This window comes from Emydura macquarii, unplaced genomic scaffold (genome assembly GCF_026122565.2).
Source record: "Emydura macquarii macquarii isolate MOO-44397 ecotype Brisbane River unplaced genomic scaffold, CSIRO-AGI_Emac_v2 contig_3470, whole genome shotgun sequence".
In the NCBI taxonomy this organism is placed as follows: Eukaryota; Metazoa; Chordata; order Testudines; family Chelidae; genus Emydura; species Emydura macquarii.
In genome coordinates, this window is record NW_027133607.1 from 5,624,321 (window position 1) to 5,641,812 (window position 17,492).

At 49.6% G+C, this 17,492-nt stretch overlaps 1 protein-coding gene across 1 annotated transcript in view; it reads right to left on the bottom strand.

Moving 5' to 3' along the window:
* PLXNA4 (plexin A4) overlaps positions 1-17,492 on the bottom strand; it is a 583,803-nt gene that overhangs the window by 27,243 nt on the left and 539,068 nt on the right. The window contains exons 25-26 of the mRNA XM_067534998.1: positions 11,741-11,900; positions 3,765-3,868 (exon numbers count right to left, since the gene is read on the bottom strand). Coding sequence (XP_067391099.1) covers positions 3,765-3,868; positions 11,741-11,900 — 264 coding nt within the window. The remainder of the gene's footprint in view (positions 1-3,764; positions 3,869-11,740; positions 11,901-17,492) is intronic.

The following is a 17,492-nucleotide window of genomic DNA, read 5'->3' on the forward strand; positions in this document are numbered from 1 at the left end:
GCTGAAGTCAATGGGCCTACTTTGTAACAATGGAGAATCTGGCCCTACAGGAACTGATCCTAAGCCCACTGTAGTCGATGGGAGTCCATTGGATCAGGCCCTCATGGGCTACTCCCAGGAGCAAGGGTTTTTAGGACAAGGACATGGAATTAGGTCAAGGGCCTTGTCTTTGTACAAGTCTGTAAAGTGCCCGATCCGAGCTACACAGCCATATGATCGCTTTATAATGGGCAAGAGACTGCAGCAGGCGTATGTTCTAAACACGGGGACATGCCACTTCTTCTTGTTGGTCGACAGTGGCTAGAACAGGAGCGTGACGTTCAAAAGGTCCATGACACAAAATCTTATAACCAGAGATGGTCTGGGGAGTGTGAAATAGGGTTAGGCGAGGGCCTGGGGGGCCAGGATCAAGACACATCAGGCTCGGATGTTCAGATCCCAAAGTCTCGTCAACTATTCTCACAAGGTTTCGGCTCCAACTAGTTGGAATTGAATGAACGAGCTGATCTTGCATGTTTCCCATCAGTTTGGGCTGAAATCTGATTTCAGCCTTATCAAAGTGAGCCATGGAAAACAGGCCTCCACTAGCGATGGATCCAAACCAGAACCAGAGATGGGTTAGGATCCGGGAATTCAAATCCTTCTAAGTTTTCAGAGGTTTGCATTTGAGCTTCTGATTCAGGCCATCTCCCAGGAGAAAGAACAGGTTCAACGTTCACAGAGAAGCTGATGTTCCAAGGGATAGTAAATTCACTAGGGAGGCCTAATTCTGAGAGTTGTGGGACATCTGGGACCAAGTTCCTTTTAGTGCCTCTCACAGACTGATATTAAGCTGCTCTTCCAAGATCTCACAGCAAATTAGCTGGGTATGAAACACGGGTCAGTATTCCTCCCCCTAGACAACACTCCATCTGAATGGGAATTACATGTACCAGCTGAAAAATGACTTCCTGGCATCAGAGTAGACATGCACAGAGTCCTGATAGAGCACAGGGCTTTGCCACACCAGTAGGGTACTTCCACTAATGCAACAGAAGGGAAAAGTGGTGTCTCTAGTGTTCTGCCCCTGTGGCTGGTGGACGGATAGCTGTTGTGCTGTGCTAAGCTACTGTGCTGCAGGAAGTCTCAAATAGCATTTCAAAGAAAGCTAGAGGCTCTTGAAATGAGACAAACCTTCCGATCCATTATCTAGGAATGTGTGTGGCTTCCTTTCCAAAGCAAGTGAAACAATAAGCAATTCTGAGCCAGTGGGGAAGCGAAGCTGTATCAGGAGCATCTCTGATAAATAAGAAGTTATAAAAAGGCGAAGCAAACCCCCCCCCCCCCCCCCCCGAAACTTGTGGAGAGCCACTAGCTCGTCTCTATAATAATAATAATTAGCACTTATGCAGAAGCTTTTCATCTTCAAAGCACTTTACAGATACAAATTATCAGCTCTTTCAACACTTGCGTAAGGTCTCTCTACTATTATTATCCACATATTACAGATGGGGAAACTAAGGCACAGAGACTTTCCCCATGTTACAGATGGGGAAAATAAGGGCCAGCTTTGTAAATGTATTTAGGCACCTAAAGATGCAGATAGATGCCCAGTGGGATTTTCCAAAGCATGTAGGTATCAAACTCTCACTGACATCAAATGTCTAACGAGGAGGGAAATGAACCATGGGAACAACCATCCACGCTGTGGTGGATTCTCTATTACAGGCAATTTTTAAATCAAGACAGGATGTTTTTCTAAAAGATCTGCTCTAACTCAAACAAGGAAAGATCTCTGGCCTGGGTGATACGGGAGATTGCACTAGACAATCACAACGGTCCCTTCTGATTTGGCAATCTAGGAATTGGAGTTAGGCATCTAGATGCTTTTCAGAATCCCACTCTGCACCTATCTACATCGTTAGACACCTAAATCTTTGGAAATCTGGTCCTACGTGACATGCCCAGGGAGTCAGGGTTAGCCTAAGAACTCAGGAGCTCCCTGCCCTGTCCTCAGAGCAGAGGGTCAGATCCTTAGCTGGTGTAAATGGGTGTGGCTCTACTGACTTCAGTGGAGCTACAGTGAATTACACCAGGGGAGGACCTGGCCTATAGCACTTACCAGCCACAGATCTCAAAGCATTTCCCAACAGTAGGTAAGCACAGCTGCCCCACTGGTTAGTATCATTATCCACTCATTGAAATGACACCTCCTGTGGGGACAGAGTGACAGAGCTGGGACTTGAACAAGGATCTGGTCAGCACCCTCACCACTGCACAAACCTGCTGTCTATTACACTGCTCCCCTTCCTCTCATCCACCTGCTTCCAGACAACAAGCCCTCAACGCCTCGTGCTGCTAGCGTCAAAGAGCCTCTGAAGTGCGATGGCCTTTCCCTCCAGGAGAAAATGCAGCATTCTCCCTCCTCAGCTGAAGGGAATTAACTCGTGTCCTCCTCATTATCTTATCTCTGCTTCCAGACTATTTCTAATCTGCTCTCCTTCTCCTGCCCCTTCCTCTGCATCAATGACAGGCAGCAGTCTGACATCTCATCTACTGCCAGTGCGGGGCTTCCAGTCAAGCCTTCCCTTTAAGAGGGTGGCGGCTTATATCTCCTCCTATCCCCACACCAAATAGTTTGCAGGAGGGTTTACAGTAGGCATCTCTGGACTGATGACTAGGGCCTGCAGACGGACAATGCCAGCACCAATGACCTGGGGGAGAGATTCAGAATCCCTTTCTTCCCTGGGATTGGCAGCTGAGTAGCTGTCAATCTTTGTCCCTTAAAGCAGAATTGTTTGCCCTTCTCTTATTCCCCATCCTAACACTGATCTGCCCCCTTCCCAGCCCAATGCACACAGCAGAGCACCCAGGGGGAAATCCTCAAGAAAAAGAGAATCATGGGAGGTCAGTGTTAGAGCTGGTCATCAAATTTTTGTCGGATCAATTTTCTGTTGAAAATGCTGATTCAGCTAAACTGATTTTTTGCATGAAATTGCTTCAATTTTGATGAAATTTTCCACAAAAACAAGTATTTTTGAAACAAAAGTATAATTGTTTGGGAAAATTTTGTTTAGGAAAATTTGTAATTTCATTTCAGAAACAAAAATGGTGTTTCAAAATTTAGTTTATTTTAAAATGAGTTGCATTATTTTCGCACTATTTCAAGACTCATCAGTAATAGTGCAGAAAATGATGTGATAACTTGTCAAGTCATGTCCTAATCTGACGTAATATAATAGCAGGAATAGTTTTTGTTGAATGTTTATATTATTTATTTTTTAAAAACCATTCAGGGCATCTGCTACTTAGTTCAACTTGAAACATCTGATCCTATTTTCTTGCTCAAAGCGTCTCCTGTTTGTGTTGCAGTGAAACAGTCTGACACTTTTGGAGGGGAAAGGGGGAAATGACAGAACTTATTTACGGAGCGTCATTGCCCCGGATTGCTCTTTGCTTGTTCCAGGCCCAGATCTCAGACAGAGCTGGCAGGGAGCAGCAGCTCAGATGATGAGAGCAGCAGTGTAACACTCCTGTGGAGAAAGAGAGGAGGTGCAAAGAAACTGTGTTAGGAGTTGCAAAGAGATTGTGTTAGGAGAGCAGATGGTGTAACAGTGTCATCTCTGGGGTGAGCTCTGTCGGTGGCCTTTGAAGAAGGGGTAGATGGGTTGGGCAGAGAGTCTCAGCTCTTGGCAGTACTAGTCCAGTTGGCACTGAACCCCCTTAGCAGAGGCAGGTAACTTGGCCAGGCCTGTGTCCCTGGCAGAGGGCTCCTGTCCCGTTACCTGGTAGTGCGCCAGGGTATTGAGTCTCTTCCAGTCATTCTCTATCTTGGTGGTGATGTCTTCATCCTGAAGGATCATTCGGGCTCCGCTCACCTGCCGCCACTCTGCATGGAGAAAGGACACACTTCATTCTGCTCTGCTGAGTCCCAGGGAGAGGGAGGCAGCTCAGCATACATCTCACACATGCAACTTGGAGATCACGTACCATCAGACATGGCAACACCTGCCCACAGACCTCACAGCTTACCCAAGATATGCACAGTGCACAGAGACGCACATGACACCCCCAAACACATGGAGAAAGACACACTCCACATACATGCAAATGTTGTGTATACACCTGCAAAACAGGGACAGGTGAATCTTCAGAGATTCAGGGAGATGATTCAGAGATTTATCCAAAAGTATATAGCAAAGTTCGGAGTCAGTTCTTACATTATCTGAACTGCTTTGCTTGCTCTGGATTGAAAACACATATATGCCACCTCCCCTCAGCACACACACACATACACACCCAAAGACTATCTCCTGGCTGAGATGAGCACAGAACAGCTTCTACAAACTCAGCCTTTGAGACCATGCAATATAGTTCTGGAACAGCCTTCCAAGGGGGGCAGTGGGGGCAAGAAACCTAGCTGGCTTCAAGACTGAGCTTGATACATTTATGGAGGGGATGATGGTATGATGGGACAGCCTAATTTGGCAATGAACTGATCTTTGACTACTAGCGGTAAATATGCCCAATGGCCTGTGACGGGATGTTAGATGGGGTGGCTCTGAGTTACCACAGAGAATTCTTTCCTGGTGTCTGGCTGGTGAGTCTTGCCCACATGCTCAGGGTTTAGCTGATCGCCATATTTGGGGTCGGGAAGGAATTTTCCCCCAGGGCAGATTGGCAGATGCCCTGGGCGTTTTTCACCTTCCTCTGCAGTATGGGGCACGGCTCACTTGCTGGTGGATTCTCAGTACCTGGAAGTCTTTATACCATGATTTGAGGACTTCACTAACTCAGTCATAGGTCAGGGGTCTATTACAGGAGGGGGTGGGTGAGGTTCTGTGGCCTGCATTGTGCAGGAGGTCAGACTAGATGATCATAATGGTCCCTTCTGACTTTATAGTCTATGAGTCTGTGAGCTGTTGCCCACAGACCCCAAGGGCCTCTGAGGCAGGTCATAGGGCCATGGCCTTTCTGGGTTGCGAGGCATAGCTGATTTCCACCAGCTGAGGATCTGGCCCAGAGACGGCCAGCTCCTTGGGTGCAGACAATGCCGTCCTTCGTGTTTTGCACAGCACCAAGTGGACTGTTGAGTCCTAGGTGCGTGTACAGCACTTTTCACCCAGAGCTCTCCAAAGCACTGCACACAGGGGGGAGGCCCACAGTCGCTGCTTTACAGGCGAGGAGACGGCATCACACAGCCAGCCAGGAGACAAAGCTGGAGACAGAAGCCAAGCCTCTTGTCTCCCAGTCCCACACCCTGCCCATCAGAACACCCTGCCTCCTCCAAAACAACCCTAGCCGGGCATATGCAAATGCACAGGGATCCCGTTCCTATCCATTTACAGTAGCCATCTGACGCCTATCACCATGGTATCTAAATGGCGAGTGCTTGAATGATTATGTGGTGCTGGGTAATTGTCTTTACATTCTGCTGACGGGGCAGTCCCACCTGGCAGCTGCCTTTGGGTGAATCTTGTACTGAAACTAGGGAGGACACATACCTCCATCTAAACGGGACAGCCCCAGTTTCCCTCACATCGTAGACTTGATTTATTTGCTCTTGGTCTAACCATGTGTGGGAATAACCAATAGTATCACAAATATGACCAAAGACATCAAACTATAGTTTAATTGGGAAAAACTACAGTCAGCCATGGCTTAGCCGTAGATAACTGCACTGTAACCAAAGGCAATAAGAACCACTCATGGCTCAACCATTCTGGACACAGCCAAATACAGCTTAGCCATGACCCTGCTCGTCATGAACCATATCCATGTCCTTGAGTTTATTCAAATGAATCCCTGAATATGGAAGCATCACCTGTCAACTCTGTTTATTGCTTCTAATGTAAAGAGTCCATAATTGTTGCAAATGTCTTTTGCAATTTTCTCATCACATAATTAACCTTTATTAATAAAACTGACCCTTGCTTTTCCTATTCATTTTAATTAGCAGAAGATCAAGTGCTGAGTGTTTATTGCCAGCTGTTACTTAGACCAGAGATCTGAAGAATGTCAGCAGTTGACTGGTCAGCAATGGTTACAATGATTAGGGATGACCCCAGCTTGGTCCTGATTTACCCCAACTCCTTAAATCCCAGCCATGGTATCGCAGTATTGTCAAAGCGTGACCCTCTGTTCCTAGCCATACCTGCACAGAATCCCAGAGCCCAACAGTTCTAGACCCAGGCAGGGCAGGGCATGGAGTGCTGGGAAAAGAGAAGCAACTGGAAGAAGTTTTTTCCCTTACAAAGTGCTCCACAGAGTGTAACAGCTGGAGTTCCACTGCCGCTTTGTCAGTGCCTCACGGGGCTTTCCTCGTGTTCTCTTCATCTGCAGGCAAGCTCAGCCTGGATCCCTAACCCCTTGGGCACTGCCTGCTCCTAAATCTAATTCCTCCCTCCTCCAAATGCAGCATCCCTGATTTAGTGCCAGAGAAGCTCCTACATAGCTAACTCAATAGATAGAGAGGGCTGGTTCTCAGTTTGGGGGTTGGGTCTGGAACAGAGGGCAAATGTGGCGTTTGTCTATCTTTGCCCTCCCTGTATCCTAGGGCTATGCAGGGGGTCTCAGGGCTGATCTAACTCATGCTCTAATGGGCCCTGGGGAGCAGAGAATAGCCATCGTGTGGTGCTCTCCAGCCATCCCCGACACCCTCTCAGATCCCCCTGACTCACTGGGGACTGGCAGCAGGGCTAACGTGGTGTCCTGTCACCAGCTCCATACTAGTCAGGGACTCCCCCTGTGCAGGCTGTCTTCTTAGGGGCCATTTCCAGCCCCTTTAAGGCCCCTTTAATCAGGCCCATTGATTTGACATCTGTTTCTCGTCAGTTTCACTTTTTTCCTCCCAGGCTAGTCCAAGGGGGCTGTGGTTGGGTCGGGGACTCACAGGGGGATGTTTCAAGCCACACAAGAGCCCTTACTGCTCATATCTGGTTGTGTAATCAAGTGAAGGTTCGAATCCTGGAGCCCTGACTCAGGATTTCCTTAATTTTTTCTCTGGCCAAGTGCCATTGACTTCAGCGGCCACCTGGGTAAGGGCTGAATTTGGCCCCCTGACTTTAGTGGGAGATTAAAGATGCCCTTTACTGATTAACACCTCACAGTTTACCCAACAGTGTTCCTTAAATACCCTTTTCCTCTCTGCAACACTAACTGGGTTGGTCACTCCCAGCATTGAAAGGGAAGCAGTAGATGAAGGGAGGAGGACATGAAGGAGAGAAAGGTGACCCCTGCATTCATATTCACAGCACTAAGTGAGGATTGTTAGCTTTCTCCTCAATGGCTGCTCCCCGTCCCCTCTCCCATCAGATCAGCGCACTCCTCACAGCACCGGTACAAAACACCGGCACTCCAATCCAATTTGTTACACTTCCACCTTCCAGAGAGCAGGAGGGAGGTAAAAATCCCATTATCTTTATCTTGCCTTCCAATCGGGAGTGGTGGTAAATGCAAACTCAAGAGACAGCTGCTGTGAACTCTTTATATTTCGTTCAGCAGACAGTGTATCCTTTCATTGCATGCAGGAATTACTTATATATATTTTAAAAGCCTCTTTTAGTTCAAGGGGAAAGGGAAATTCTAGAGGCCTTTGACAGACAGGAGCTTATTTGAGCTGCATCCGCCACCTGGGGTGGAGCTTGCAGATTCCCAGGGAGAATTGGCCCAGAATCTTGGAGCCCTACTGTTTAATCCCATTAACCACTTCCCCCCTGAGGTTCTCCAGGGGTGTTGCAGAGTGGAATGAGTTAACCCTCCCCACAGCCTCTCTGAGGCAGGTGAGCACTGACAGCCTCATTCTACTGAGGAGGAAACTGAGGCAGAGAGAGATTCAGGGGAAGATTTTCCAAGGCACAAAAGGGCAACGAGGTGCCGAGGTCCCATTGAAAGTCAGTGAACATTGGTTACCTCATTCTCATGTGTGTCTTAGATGACCTTCCCAAGGACACACCAAGAGTTTATGGCAGAATGCAGATCCCCCAACTTCTAGGCCTAAGCCTTAGCCAGGAGACCACCCTTCTTCTTTAAAGGAAGGTGCAGATTGTAACACACTTACCCAGTGCTACCAGGCCCTGAATGCCAAGGCATTATGGGAGTATCCCACCTATCCAAACCCTAGGGCGACCTCCCTAATACGCCCAGGCCAAGATATTCTGATGTGACTAGTGACTTTGGATGCTTCAGTTCTTGGGCACCCAACTGGCAGTGCCGTGACAGTACCTGATTTTCAGAGGGTAGGCACCAGGCATGTTCTGAAACCCGGACCCCCTGAAAACATTTCAAGCTGCACCCCCAAAAATTAGGGCATCCAAAATCACTGGTCACTTTTGAAAACCTTGTCCTTTATGGCACCCAAGTGCTGGAGTAGGAGGAGACTTTTCACACCTAGCAGTGACTGCCAGACAGGGGATAGGCCAGCTCAGGGGATTAGACAGGAGATAAGGAGCTGCCTCCCTATGCTACGGGTTCCAATACACCCAGAGAGGCCCTGACTGACAGCTGGTACGATCTGACGATTCGTGGCCTGTGTGAAATCAGTTGGGAGCCTCAGCCCTGTTCTTAGCGGGCAGGTATCCATACTGCAGCTAAACAGAACATTGCAACAGGGTAGTGGTTGGCACTGCTGGATGGCAGACAGGCCAATAACTCCACTGCAGATGTAAAAGAGGGAAGAGCCCCGGTAGGCCCTTCTAGCCCATCATCATGTCAGTGCAGGGCCGTCCCCCTCCTGTATCAGTATTTAATTAAATGGGTCATAGAGACCAAACGAACTCCCACCCCAGAGTTGATCCTTCCTGGTCACTGCGCATTGCCCTGCTGCTACCCACGTTATACCCGACAGAGGACTCCACTGCACAAGGCTGAAAATCCATCGCCTGTTAAAAGCAACCTGAAGCACATTTCTCTGTCTGGAGACAACTCTCTGCCTTTTGATCTGCCACTCCTACTGCTCTTTTAAGGATGCAGCTATTTTCTTGGCTGGGATTTTTGAAATGCTCGCTGTAAAAAGCAGCCTTCGTTGTGGAGGCTGTAATTTGGCTTTTGGACTAAAATTTAACCTCAGGGTGCCCGGAATAACTGCTTTCAGCCAACAAGCCCCCCAGGGCACCTGGGTAAGTGAACAACATTAGGACATTTTCAGCAGGTGCTCGCCTCTGCTCCCGTAGCTACCCTGCATTTAACAGCACAAAATAACTCATTAGCTAGCTTGCTTGCCTCCTTCCATCTGAGCACGCGATCCTTGCTACAGACAGAGAGCCCCGCAAAACAGCACTGGAAATAAAAACCAGTTTTTCCTCTTCAGAGACTCATAGAGATTAAGGCCAAGAAGGGACCATTGAGAGCATCTAGTCTGACCCCTTACATATCACAAACCAGAGAACTTCACCCAAGGAGTCCGGCTGTTCTAAGCGCTCAGACCTTGTGTTCCTTTCACTGTCATTGAAGGATCCCGCCCCAGGAGCTTGTCTCTCCGGTTGGTCTAGATGTAGCTCCCTCTGGACACACCCCTCTCTTCCCCACCGTACTCACACAAAGATAGTGACTTCTTCATTAGCAGGGGAGCTGATAAAAGTCTGTTGCTGGGAACAGGCGTGCCCTGGATAAGGTGTGCCTAGGGCTCTTCCATCTTTAGTGTTGATACCTCACGTTAATAAGGTCCTTAGTAATCAGCCCCTTTATAGGAACAAAAAGGTCTGTCCTTCCCGGGGGCGTGTGTGTGTAATGCCTGGTAATCCCTGCTGGCCCTCGCTACCCTTCCCCCATTACTCAGCAGCTCTAAAACGTTTGTAAGGACCAGAGCAGAGCTCTCTCCAGATGTGGAGCCCTGAGTCAAACTCTCCCAGGAAGCCGGGGGCCGTTCTGATCAGGGATTCTGGTTCAGACCCAGCTGAGAGGTAGGTCCGAGCTCTGGAGCTCACAGCTGGAGCTAAACCTGTCCACCGTTTGGAGAGGGTGTGGACTCGGGGGTTCTTATTCGGGCCTATCTGATTAACGAAAGCATATCAGCCTTAGAACATAACCCACTGGTTCCCTGGATCGCCATGGTCAGAGGTGGTTCCAATCCCGCCGCAGCCCCTCAAAGTGCTTATGGAACTCCTGGCTCCCTGTCCTACCATGCTACCACTTATTCTGCAGTTCCCAGAGCAGACCCCAGCACCCTCGGTCAATGCCTGCCCTTGGATCTTGTCCCATGGCCTCAGCCGGGCACAAGGTCTGGATCAATATATCCTGCCTGAATCCACTGCTATCCGCTGCACCCCTGGTCTCCAGTTCCTGGCTGGCTTCACTCTCACCCAGTCCCCAGCTCCCTGCTGACACTCCTCAGCTCCAAAATCATCTTGGGTTCATTCGTGGTAATTTATACCATTTGGTTTTTATTGCTGCCGCTTTTGGCAGCTTGTTCCATTATTTTAACCACCCTCTGTGAGCAAGAATCCTTCTGCAATTGCTGAGAGGCACGCCTCTCCCCCCAGCCCCAGATCCCTCCCCCCACACACATAACTCCAAGCCCTGACCTCTCATTCCTGCCTTCATTAACGCTGTGAATGGCTTCTTGGCATCGGTCTATTCCTTTTCCTCTTGGTTTTCTTGTCTGCTTTCGCAGGATTTTATAGACTCCATAATTTTCCACTGAGATCTCTTTCATAAGGTCCCGGATTCTGGCTAGTCTGCTCCCAGGCGGCAATCCCAAGTACCATACCAGGGACCATAGTGGTGACCCTGAGTAGCACTTATGACAATGCTGTGTCCTGTTACACTGCCTCCTGCCAGAGCCTCCAGCAGAAAAGAGCTGCCATTCTACCTGACAGCAGATCTCTCAGTCTTCCTGGAGCTTTCACTGCAGATCTAGGTCAGGGGATGTTTCTGGGCTCAGTGTTTGTGCAACCCCAGACACTGCAGCTCAGGGTCTATGCATGGAAACCGGAACATGAACCTGACTAGAAATGGAACTGAAACTGCCATGTCTCCTTCCACTGCCCAAGCTGAGTGAAGTGCTGAAGAGTAAACAAAGTGTCGTGGGGAAAAGTACATGAGGTTTGTGAAGTCCTTCGGTTTATAATCATCTAAAGCAGCAACGTAATGTACAGAGGAACCTAATAGTGCTCTGGGGACCTGAGTGCGGATCTCCTGCTCCTGTGCAGGGAGGAGACTCAGCCACTTTCATGGCACTAAAACCCTTGTCGCTGCTGTTCTCCATTGGGTGTGGGATATAGGCATGGTGGGCAGATAGGAGGGGGTGGGTTGGGGACTGCAGGAAATCACATCAGCCGCCCCTGTGGCCAGTGAGGCTTGGGGCTGGAGATCAATACATCCAAGTGACTGTTTCAGTGACGGTGCAAACCCCCCTGAACACCCCCGCCCTGAGAGAAGGACTAGGAAGAAATCTCAGTAAGAGGAACTTCATTGAGATCACCGTCACTCCCACGTGACAGGATGGGGCAACTGGGCCCTTGGGTTTTCAGCCCTGCAGGGACCCTTTCCAGCCTTTGGCCAGCAGGAGCAGGAACATAGGCCGCTATTCCCTGTTGGGGCTGCCCTGGAGGCAGGAAGATCAGAGGTACATGGTCTGGAGGGCAGGGAGGGTCTAGAATCTCCAGTTATCAATCCCTCCAGCCCTACTCTCATTTCAGCTGCTCTGCTCTGAACATGCCCCAATGAGTTCCCTTCTGCCTGGTGACGTGGTGCTCAGAACTGAGCACAAGGTATCAGCTGGGTATGAATTACACCCCCCGTAATGGGCCACGTGCTCACATACCCAGGTCCATGTCAGCAGCTTTGGGCCTGTGGGAGCATGGCACGTTCTTGAAGATGGCGTCAAGAATCTTCTCCTTGACCTGCGTGATGGTGTCGCAGTTCAGGATCTTCACTGGGGTCTCTGGGCTGTTCGTGTTATCGGGGTTCACGCAGCTCAGGACCTGAGGGAGGAAGGCAGAGGGACAAGGAGAAGAGTCACGCCCTTTGGAAAGACATGGGACCTTCTCATCGCTACCCTTTCCCAGACAGCTCAGAGCTAGCCACTGGGTCCTACAACATGGACGGCGCCAGGACAAGCCTTCAGGTGACTCTAGCCAGGAGAGGTACAAGAATCATGCTCAGCACCGATCTGGGACATTAGGCAGGAATTGGTCATTCTCCTCCCTCAGAGGAGATCCCAGGGACCTGGTTCCAAACAAGATGTCTCTATGGGTCAATGCATGATGGGTTGCTTACACTCCCTTTCACCAGGATCATTTAGTATCACACAGGGTCTGTTCCTACTTCCACTGAAACAAATGGCAAATCTCCCATTGTCTTTAATGGGAGCAGGGTTTGGTCCTTAGCTAGGTGCTCTGGAGTCCCAACTGTCTGCTCAGCATCTTACAAAGAAGAGGAGAAGGGATGTCTGCTCTCCTTATCTGTCTCTTATCAACCCTTCCCCGCTAGATGGGGACCCCTCCCAGGGGGGAGGGAGTTACAATACCCAGCTATCTCATATTATATATATTTAATTTCCTCGAGCCTCGCCTTGGCTTCTCTTCTGTGATTGTCATCAAGGAGTCCATTACTGGCGAGTGGCATTTGCAATCAGGATACTTGTCCCATTAGGAACTGGACTACGGCCAACCAACCAACTCATTTCACACAAGCCACCCAAAAAATGCTAACCAGCTTTCAATCCGTGCCGACCCTGGGCTAGATCTGAACTGATGACCTAAAAGATGAAAGGCCCTACGGCTCTTTATTAATCCTCTGAGCCCCCCAGCCTCCTAGAGAGCTTCACAGTTCAATAAACACCTCCTTGGGTTGCACTGGCAGCCTGGATTGACTGTTCAGGTAGCACGGTCTGGAATCCCTGAGCTCCTGGTTTGTTTTCTGTCCAAACTCTTCTGCAAACGTAGGGGACAGGCCAGACAGCCTTTGCACCAGGTGAATTTCATTACTTGGAAATACAAGGATCCTTGAAAAATTACATCTTGCTCCGGCACATGGCACAAGAAATGTTACCCAACTAAAGAGGCCTCTGATTCCTTGCGGGGACAACAACATCTGCTCCCCAGCCTCTGCAAAGCATAGAGGGGCCAGGAGGGGGAGGGGATGCCTTAAAGTCACACAAAGCAAGGAATAGAAATTTGGCCACCAACTCCCAGACGTTTAGCGTTCAGCTTTCTGTTCCTTCTTGGTGAGGGAGCGTGAAGTGTATAAACTTTTATAAACTTAAGGCACCTTTACATTTTGGAGGGCAGTTAAATTGAGCTGCTGGTTCCACGTGGCGGTTAAAGTTCCCATGGCCCTTTTACAAGAGCAGGGCGTTAATCTTGGTGTCCTGACCAAACTACATTCTGACTGTAGATTGCCCTGTGGTATCCCATAGATACGGGATTCACTAGATACAGGATTCTTCTTCACTTCCTGTCCTAATCTACTGAGTAGCGCTGCAGGGTGCTATTAAAGGACTGTCACGTTCCACCCCAGAGGTGGCTGCTTTTCAGTGGTGGATAAAGCGATTGCTGTACATTGTTTGCAGAGGGCTTTGGGATCTTTTGAATGAAAGGTGCAATATAAATGTAAGACGTTAATAAGATTATAATGCTGTTATTTACGTGTCACTCCAAGGATGTAGGAAAAGCATCAATTCAGCTACTAAATAATAAAATAACAATGAACGTTTCTATAGCATCTTTTAGCTCCAGGGATCTCACAGATGTTTACAAAGGGCAACACTAAAATGAAGCCACTGCTGGGTGTGTTCAACTTGCACCCATCACCCTGCACAGCTCTGGGGACAGGAAATTTTGGTCAAGGACACCTGAGCAAAGCCCAGCTCTTTTGAAAAGTCCCTGGGGAGCAGTTCTTGCTAAGGGGTTTCAGGTCGGGCTTTTCAGGATAAGGCAGGGGGGGCTCCTTCTTCCTCTGCCACAGCATCACCTAGAACTGACCCTTGGAGGAAGCAGCCAGCCTTTTCACCTGCTGGTTTGGCCCTAATTGGTTTCTGGTCGCTCCCAGCCCTTCTAGCTGCTGGAGGATCACTTCTCAGTGGTTCCGCCTGCAGCTAATTCTGGGTGGGCTCCATTAGGCAATTCTTGGAAATCTAAACTCGCTTCTCCTTTTCCCCAAAAGGACCCTTTCCTTGGGTGGGGTGGGCCACGGTCGTGGGACTTGCAGCAGGGGGCAACAAATGCCTGGTACAGCCCATCACAGTCCAGTCCAGTGAAAAGATCCTCAGGTTGGGAATGGGAATGGATGCGCTCCCTTAAACTGTGAATGGGGTTGGGAGAGATTAGGCGCATGGGCGCTATCATAATGGAACCGAGCAAAGACTGTCTGGTCCCTGATGGTGACTAATGCCAGCTGTTTTGGAGGAAGATGGAAGCACCCAATAATGCCCATTGTGTGATGCTGTATCAACACTCGGACGGCATCCGTGATGTACGCCCTGGAGAGATGTCCAACTGTTTTACCTTTGTGGCTTTTGAATTTCATGGGGTGGCCTTTCCTTGTGGTGTTAGAAAAACTCCCCATCCACCAGTCATTCTATGATATGCCTTGATCAGGCCACCTCTCGCTTTTTTCTTTCCCAGACCAGTCATGATGGGGGGACAAGAGGAAACACCCCTTCATCTGGGGGTAATTCTTTGAAGAGCAGAGCAGGGGTGCTCTGCTCCAGAAGCTCCCGAACGCTCTGCTTTGGAAATGTACCGGTAACCCATCTCCGCAGAACAGCCAAACCACTACACCAGCCACCTCCCTGCACTTGCAAAGCCAGAACCATAGTTTCTCTGGGCTGGAGGCTGTTTAGACCTCTGTACCCATCTCTTTCCCATTCTAATGCACTCCAGAGAGCTAGATTCTCACAGCCCCCCAGCCGTACAAATCTGAGCTTTCCCTCCCCTCACTTGTTTCTCATTCTCTGCCCAATTTTCAGTGCAGTTCTACACTCCTTCCTCCATGCAATGCAATTTAAACACCATTCCTTGGTGTGCATTTCAATGGAGGTCAGGCCTCTTCGTTCAGATCTTTATGTAACACATTTATTACTTGCCCAAAACAACCCTTTCCCAAGGCCCAGAAACTCTGAGACAAGCCCTGGGGCTTGGCGCTAACTCTAGACGATGAGCATCCTCCACACACTACAACTGGGGGTGAACCACCCACTCCCTAATGGGAAAGCTGGAGATGCCTCTAATGAGTCTCTGAGCATCCCCCATAACGCCCTGGACTGGTGGACTTCCGCTTTGCCCCTTTCATGTAGGCTGTGGGATCTGATGGGGGTTTCTCCAGCATCCCCATGACCCTAGAGGAACCCAAACGGCCAGGTTCTTTCCCACTCAGCAAACTGGACCCCATGCATACCTGGAGGCAGCTGTGCTTGAGGGATTCTGCCTGTGGAGGGCATCTTGAAATGCCAGCTGGTTTGCCACAGGACCCCTCTGTTGGAAGCTGACTAGGGTCCAGAAGATGAGTCCAGCCTGGCTCCACCCCCTTCCAGGACTGGCTCCACCCCTTCCAGGACTGGCTCCACCCAGGGGTTGGGCTGCGTGGCATAGCTCCAGTCCCCATGGACGCGCAGAGCCTGGGGACTTTCCATTGCACCCTGGCTGTGCTCACAGCAGCCAGTGAGTGACATGGATCCCAGTACCGTAGTTCTCACAGTGGTCCAGTGAGAGGCACAGACACATTCAGCGAGATTACTGGAAGGCTTTGCAGCCGACAGAAAGTTCCCGCTGTGTAAAAACAACGCGAGTCCTGTAGCACTTTAAAGACTAACAAATTGAATTTCTGCAGGCATAAGCTTTGGTGGCATCTGACGATGCCATCTGACGAAGTGGGTTGCAGCCCACGAAAGCTTATGTCTGCAGAAATTAAATTTGTTAGTCTTTAAAGTGCTACCGGACTCTGGTTGTTTTTGCAGTATACAGACTAACACGGCTACCCCTCTGGAACTTCCCACTGTGTAATTCCACACTGGGACATGGTGAAGACTGCACTGAGAGGGAATAAGATAGGCCCAATCACAGAGCCAGCATGGTCTAATGGATCTAGCACAAAGCTGGGAGTCCAGAGACCTGGGTTCTTTCCCCAGCTCTGCCACTGAACTGCTAGGTGATCTCAGGCCTATCATCTCTTTGTGCCTCTGTTTCCCTTCCCATCCCTTATCTGTTTACATTGCAAGCTCTTCAGGCACAGAATGATCTCCTACTGTGTGTATAGGTAGCACCCAGCACAAGGGGGACCTCATCTCAGTTGGGGCTTCTAGGTCAATAATAATCACAGCTTGGGGACGTTTACACTGAATCACCCAGAAGTGCTGTGACAGGGAGACAACTGCACCTAGAGGCTTTGGGCCAGACGTCAGCACTAGGGAAGTGGCAACCTTTCCTCTCCTGCTCTTAGCCCTGTGTTAGGGATTTGGGGGGCAGGAAGGAGGCAGCCAGTGACAGTGCTTGGCAGAAATCATTCCAGGAGGTAATCCCCGAAGACAGGAGACATGGGAGAGCCCTTTTATGCCTCATTAGTGGCATTTTTCCCTGTGTAGAAACTCCCCCGATGGGCCTTAACCAAGAGCTGCTTGAAGCATTTTTCTCCAAACAGGGTATGGTGTCAACAGATGTTAACTGATTAGGCTATTAGTCCTCGAGCCGTCGCAGTGCGCTGGGACCACACAGCGTGCGCAAGCCGCGGAGACAGACACATGCTCGACTCTTATTGGACACCCCCGCGCCACATAATTATAAAATGCTCTCGACAGCTTCCAACGCAGCTCGGGGCCTTTGCTCATTCGCGTGGTGTGTGTCACTGTGTGCTCTCTGTGCCGAGACGGGAGATGGATCGTCTTTCATTCCTAGAAGAGAGGGAGGCGGTACAGGGCGAGGGGCTTCACACCTTGTGTCTTATTCTGCAGAGAGCCGCTCAGCACCCTCAACTCCCAGTGAAGGTACTCAGCACCTTAGTGGCTCTAATATACATAACTCTCTAGGTGAGCTTTATGAGAGGATCGTGGACTGGGCAGAGTTTCACTCCCAGGTCATTAAGACACAGAACACCAGATGCCGCTATTACAGACAGCACACTCAGTTCTGCTTATCTGAATGTATAGGAATTCGAGGTTGGAGAAATGCTCATTGTCGACTGTGATGCATCTGTTTTTAGAGCTGAGCCTCTGGCCAGTAAAAGTCTGTTCTCCCTTCGTCTCTCTCTGACTGCTTGATTGCCCAGGTACCCGCTGCCTCCAATGGGGACCCACACAAGTAGGCAAAAACGACACAATGTTTAGACATCGCCTTCCTCTACAGCATGGGGGTGCAGGTCTCTTGCTGGGATGATCGGGATATATCTCACAGTCATTCCTCTGTCATTGCAGGGGTCTTGGAAGCTGGTGCACTTTGGTCTCTCTTATTCTCTTTAGCTCCTGGGGGCTGTACTACTTTGGTCTCATTTCGGTTGTTGGGGGTGGTGTTGGTGGCCTGTTATACACAAGAGGTCAAACTAGATGATCTGTGGCCCCTTCTGGTCTTGAATTCTAGGACTTT